The sequence below is a fragment of the Aricia agestis genome, chromosome 8, assembly GCF_905147365.1.
Source record: "Aricia agestis chromosome 8, ilAriAges1.1, whole genome shotgun sequence".
In the NCBI taxonomy this organism is placed as follows: Eukaryota; Metazoa; Arthropoda; class Insecta; order Lepidoptera; family Lycaenidae; genus Aricia; species Aricia agestis.
Genome location: NC_056413.1, coordinates 16,808,013 through 16,814,484, shown reverse-complemented (window position 1 = coordinate 16,814,484; position 6,472 = coordinate 16,808,013). Strand labels below are relative to the sequence as shown.

Here is a 6,472-nt window from a genome sequence, read left to right as displayed (position 1 = left end):
CAAAAAGGCTTTACCGTTTTCGACTTCTTCTTCATAGTCAAAGAACCCATGTGTACTCTTTCTCTGGGATCATCTCTTGGTTTAAATGTAGAAGGCTTCCGTAGCGGGTTTCGACTGCTGATGATGGAGGTCATGTGGGGAAAGCGCCGCGCGGTCTGACCAGTCGGAGTGGGGTGACTGGGTGAGCGGCGTCTGAGGGGAGGGGGTGCTCCAGTGTTCGGGGGACTCCGGTGACGGCGTCGGGAACGTGTCACCCATACCCCAGCTGCCGTAGAGACCTATAATGGAATGGCTCATGTTAGAAACAAATTATTCAAATTTAAGAAGTTGCCTGCATTGTGCGCGGATAATATTCGTTTCCTGAACTTTTTTGGCATATAAGTTATAAGTTGCAACTATATTCTAAGAGTTTTTTCTCGGGAACCAAAGTAATAGAAGCAGAATCATAGTTTGGTAAAATTACAAGAAATCTGCACACATTTACTGCCTAGGTCTATGACTATTAATCGTATGTATTGCAATGACTATAGTCTTTTCTCTCAGAATAAAGATGACATACCTGACATGATGTTGGTGAGTGCGGGGTGCGGCGCGTGCTGCATCATCGCCTGCAGCTGCGCGCTCTGGCCGTTGCTGCCTGCTGACACAATATACATATTATACAATATGTAATATGATCATGTTTTACACGTGCAAAATTTGGAACATGGCTCTTGGACTATTTTCAGTCATCTTGCGAGCTTTGACGATATGATTCAAACAGACGATCCGGTAATAGTGAAATGAAAATATAATTATTTAATGAGTTATACTTGTATAATAAGAAATTCAGTAAACTTTAGCAATAAAACTACGTACCTAGATGCGCAAGCGCAGAATACGCGGCGGCGTCGAGCGCGTGCGCGTGTGCGTGCGCGTGCTGCGAGCGCAGCGCCGCCATGTGCGCCGGCGACGTCGGCAACGACGGCCGGGATTTGCCCGGGGATGGGGATCCTGAAATATGGATTATTTATAGACAAGCCTATTCTAGCCTATCTATTTCAGCAAAGAGTGACATCATAACTATAACGCATTAATTAATCATTATACTTAAATTATAATATTTAAGAATCACAGCGAGCCATTTTGATAACCTCCTACTATTTTGTTAACGTGTCCACCTACTATTTTGGTAACCAGTCAAAACTGTGTCAGTAGTAAAAGGCGAAAAATTTATACATTTTGAAGGGAAAACAGAGTTAAAACTGTATCAAAAAACCTGATAATTAAAAAAGTTTTGAACCTAGTCTCAAAGATTTGATTGCATTATTATTTTAAATGGCATGTATCAACTGCGCAATAGAGAAGCATATTAGTTTACTTCATTATGTTATATTTAAAATGTAGATACATAGATAGATTGTTTATTTGCTTAGAATGCAGGTAACATAATAAGATGGTATAGTATTTTTCAGAGCCTTATACATTCTGCCTTACGGCATGCAAAATTTTATCATCAATTGTCATTGTAGTACCTATGTACTATGTAGTTATATACAAAACGTAGTTAACTTGATAAGTTAAAGAATTTTATAATTAAAATAGAGCAGCTACAAAAAGTAACATAAATGCACCCTTATCTCTGGGCTTCTTCCTCAACTCACCGATATACGCATGCGGCGACGTGGTCTGATTGCTGTGTGTGGGCGAGTGGTTGGAATATGGTGGAGACAGCGACGAGCCCAGCACACCGCCGCCGTACTGCATCGCCTGACCCGTCTGAAATAGAATAACACGTTATAGAGTGAATCGCAAAACATAATGTAAAGTACCTTCTTAGTTTATAAATTGCGATACGCTAGTAACCGAAGAAGGAGGAAGTCTTGTCGCTATAAAACCAACTGTTTTTAAGAGTATCAAAAGATACTCTTAAAAACAGTTGGTTTTATAGCGACAAGAATTAAAACTCAAAACTAAACTATACTTTAAAAAATTAATTTCAAGCTGGGCCCTGATTCACAATGCGTAATTCGCCTTGGATTCGGAAACTTCATCGCACGACATGCAATAAACGCTCACCGCGCTAGGCATTAGCCGCGTACTGATTGAGCGAGCAGCCTCACGAGACTACCTCGTGAGGCAAATCCTCGGTCGGTCAAGACGTGTCTCCTGCCCACGTATGCGCTGCCTCACCCGAGCGTGCCGCGGCCCGAGCCTCGCGATTCTGCTCGCTTGGTCAGTGCGCGACTATTGACCAATGACCGCACGGTAAAGTTTCCGAATCCGTGTCGACCGGGAATCGTGACTCGTCCTGCAGGTCTGTTTCCACAGGTGCGGGGAAAGACCTATACCCTGAGTCTTACATCAGTTACGACTTACGCACGTCAATATTTTTTCGTGTTTGATAACTCGTCTCTATCAGTAGGTAAATCATAGCTTGACATACCTTGACGCAGTCCTCATAGCTGGGCGGCTGCTTGTGCTGCACGAGCTCCGGGAACTGCGCCATCGCGTTCGAGTACAGCGACGTCGCGTCGTACGGCGACGGCATATCCTGGAAGACGCCATGTTGGATTACACAAATTACATGGTTATCAAGCATAGAACCATACTAGACATGTAATGCAAGCCATTCTTGCTAGTAACATATATCTATCCTTACTAATAAAAAAGTTATACTATAAAGACGTTCGCTTTAATGTTTTTAATAATAATATTTGGTCTTAGTTCGTCAAGCGGCTTTTCCAATGTGTCAGACAAAGTATAAAACATGCTATAAACATAATGTTATCCATTGCGTAAAATATCTATTAGTTAGAGGAACAGCATTGACAATTCTGACAGATTACACAAGTGCTGGAACCTGTGGCTGGAACAGTAACCGGCCACAACAGTATTGGCCAATCAAACCACAGTTAGGTACTGATCCTGCGCTTTGACAGAAAAATAAATGTGACAAACGAAAGTGCTATCACTAACCTGTAAATTTTGCAGTGGTGACTCAACGGGACTCAGGCTGAATCCCAGAGTCTCCACACTCTGGGGCACCTCTTGCGCCACTTTCTTGTTGTTCTTTTTTACACTCGGTTTCCTGCAACGACATTAAAAAGTTATCAATAACCCACTTACTTTTTTCATAAAAAGTTTTTACATAAAAATTAAAAAGTTACATAAACTTAATGTTACATTATGCTGGTGTTTCTAAAGTCTAGTGTAGTGTTTAACCCTTACACGTTTATAATAAGTCCAAGAGAGTAAATATGATTTTGTTTGTTTATATTTATATGTTTTGGTCTAATTGAACATAAATGTAATATATTACATAACAATTATATGTATATTTATATTTTTTTGAATGGGACACGGGTGTCCCTGTATGCGCGAAGGTAGTACATTTTTCAATATATCGCAAAAAATACTACAGCACTTTTATTCCGAAACGAAACTCAGATTGCGAAAAAAACTAAGATTTATTTAATTTTTTTTCTTACTATAATGTGAAATATAAAATTTAATGCAAGGTAAGAAAACAGTTCCCGGCCATTTTGCTGTGCGTAAAGCGTGGATTCAGGAATAATAATATTATCATCAATCATTTTATCAAAATCTGAAACTGTATTGAAAAGTTTCACCTGTGTAATTTCTATGTTACTATTCAGATCAAATATTATATATTTTGGACTTCTCCGAAGCTATAATCAGCTGTCATCTCCGAAAAACAGCGTGGCGAATATGAGTTTTTGCGCCATTTGAAAGAAGGAGCTACTCTCGGCGTACTGGATTATTGACTAGAAATAATATTATCTTCTAGAGGCGTTGTGCTCGGCTCTATTTCAGCAGTCGATATTCCTGCCTCCATATCTTGGGCTAAAAAACTTTGGTCTTCTTCGTCGAGAAGCAAACTAGAGTAGACAGAACTAATGAGTAGGCCGACTCAGAACTCAGAAGAGATCTCGAAATTTATACCGTATACGTCGCCCTCAGTACTAATGCGTTACTAAGCATTATGAAACATGTTGAAAGTGACAGTCACGCCCAACTCGCGTTTATTCGCCAGTTTGTTTGAAGTCAAGGTACCTTAGTTCTGTCTACTCTGAGCAAACTATCCTCGTCGTCGCTGTTGTCAGCCGTTAGGATTTGAAAAACAACAGCTTCTTGAAGCTCAAATACTTTGAATCCTATATAATACATCATCTGTAATAATAAACAATAAAATGAGAATGATAAAATACTAAATATAGCCATGCAAACACTTTTATAAATTGAATCAAAAAGTTACCTATGACGCATATAGGGACACCCGCGTCCCTTTGTGTATTTGTACATAATATGCATTATTTTACCCAAAAAAACCACATATATTCAATAAGACGATAACTTTACTTACCAATAAATACGATATTATGAATAGAATTATCGTAAAAAGTCACTTATCATAAATAAAATTGTAATCAATAATTATTTCTTGGCGAAAAATATTTCACTTTTCGCGCCTATGATATTTTTGACAGATAGTCTTTTTTTTCATTATTGCCAGCGCGTAAACTAAAATATATATCATTAATTATAAAAAAATATGTCTACATAAGGTTTTAATTGGCCAGTACTGCAGAAAATCGTAAAAATTTTGTGGGGACAAATGTGTCCCATATGCGTGAAAGGGTTAATGAAGAACATTATTAACTAGGACTTAGACATAGATAGGAACGTCATAAAATCCTAGATTCTAATACGCTAAGACCTTAAGGAATTGCCGATGTAGCCGGCTTCAAACGACTTTCAATGACATGAACTTTAAATAGCACTCACCGTCTAATTTGTGAGCTTTGCAGGTTGTTGTTATCGTACTGGTCCTGCGGGCTCTCGGGGCCGGCCTTAGCCCGCGGCTTTTTGGGTTTGCCCTTCGTCGTGCTGATGACAGTCGGCTGACTGATGAGTTGAGGGTGCGGGTTTGGAGATGCTGTGGATGAAGGCATGGATTAGTTGCGACTCGTAACCTTAAGACTGGCCATAGACGGACTGCCAGTTTCAGTCGGGACTAGTCAGTCCGCTCTAGAGCAGTCGCTCTAGATCGGTCGCGTTGAACGACTGCTCCGGCCCCTCAAGAACTGCTCGAGCGGTCCGTGTATTGGGGATATGAATTTAGTACGAAAACTGCAGATCGCCGTGCGGCAACCGCATTTTGCAGTCGGCCTCTACTGCAAGATGCAGTCCGTATATGGCTGGCCTTAGAGCGTTTATAGTTTTACTGAAAGCATGTATGAGTAATGACCTACGTAATAGGGTTAGCATCAAGGTTATTTCGAGTCAACATTTAATCTCGTCAAAAGAGACCTCACTTATGAGTGTATGAGTATTAAGTAATGATCACCCCTAGATGGGGCTATGAGGGGCTTTATCCTTTGAGTATACCAGTGTTATTACGTCGTGAGGAACAGCAATGTTCTCCATCCTTTTCAATCCACGAGCTCTTCCCTGGGCCCACTTAGGTATATCATCTATCTCTCTTTGATACTCACACATGAGGTGCTGTTATGAATTTGTAGTATCATCTATTTCTCTCACTCGCATACACATCTATCTCTCTCTGATACTCACACATGAGATGCTGGTGGTGCGGTCTCGGCGGCGGGTGGGGCGGATGCGGGGGGTGCGGCGGGCAGTGGTCGTCCAGCAGCCGCACGATGTCGTCGTGCATCCGTTCCTGGGCGACGTCGCGCGGCAGACGGTCCATGTGGTCGGTGATCTCGCGGTTGGCGAGCGCGTCTAGCAGGGCTTTGCAGGCGCCGTACGAGCCTTCGCGCGCGCCGAGGAATAGGGGTGTCTCGTCCTGTGAGGGAATAGTCTTAGAAATTTGCACATGACCAAATAGCTGTACCTATCCTTAAATCACAAGCAATCAGTAACAACCTTGAGATATTACGCGTTATATTTTGTACTTATCGATATTAAGTTTTTACCTCATTCATTTTTACTATGTATAATCAATTTCTCAACTAACCTTATCATCCTGCGCGTCTCTATTAGCCCCATGTAACAGCAACACGTTGACGGCCTCGACGTTGTTGACTGCTGCGGCCCAGTGCAGCGCCGTCTTGCCGCTGTTGTCCGCCGCGTTGATGTCCGCATCAGCGTTTATGAGGTCTTCCACCATACCCTCGATAGCCAGTCTGGAAGATAAAGTAACGTTTAGATATGCATTTAGTCGCCGCAAGTCGCAACTTAACTTGTAAAATAAAAGTCCTCAGGAACCGTGTTTTTATGCATTAAAGAAAATGTGGAAAATCTCGAATCAGATTACAGCACATACTTGCAAAATTGTTTACAAATTTTTATTATAATACTCAAGTGAAAAGTCTTGGCTTCAATTATATTATGATATTTTAAGATCTGGCGCAATTTTAAGAAATATAGAAAACTAGATTTTAATTACAACTAAGTATAAAACCGTGAGAGGCTATTTGGGTTATTATTTAGAGGCGATTTAGAAATA

At 40.9% G+C, this 6,472-nt stretch overlaps 1 protein-coding gene across 4 annotated transcripts in view; it reads right to left on the bottom strand.

The window, feature by feature from the left end:
- Window positions 1-55: 55 nt before the first annotated feature.
- Window positions 56-6,472, bottom strand: part of LOC121729953 (neurogenic locus Notch protein) — a 117,762-nt gene continuing 111,345 nt past the window's right edge. For 2 of the 4 annotated variants that reach the window (XM_042118699.1, XM_042118702.1), the window contains 9 exons: window positions 5,981-6,149; window positions 5,578-5,809; window positions 4,789-4,939; window positions 2,959-3,070; window positions 2,426-2,533; window positions 1,644-1,758; window positions 859-993; window positions 560-640; window positions 56-278 (listed from right to left, as the gene is read on the bottom strand). In XM_042118699.1, the coding sequence (XP_041974633.1) occupies window positions 82-278; window positions 560-640; window positions 859-993; window positions 1,644-1,758; window positions 2,426-2,533; window positions 2,959-3,070; window positions 4,789-4,939; window positions 5,578-5,809; window positions 5,981-6,149 (1,300 nt within the window). In that variant the 3' untranslated portion in view covers window positions 56-81. The remainder of the gene's footprint in view (window positions 279-559; window positions 641-858; window positions 994-1,643; window positions 1,759-2,425; window positions 2,534-2,958; window positions 3,071-4,788; window positions 4,940-5,577; window positions 5,810-5,980; window positions 6,150-6,472) is intronic. The other 2 variants (XM_042118700.1, XM_042118703.1) reach the window with 1 other exon arrangement.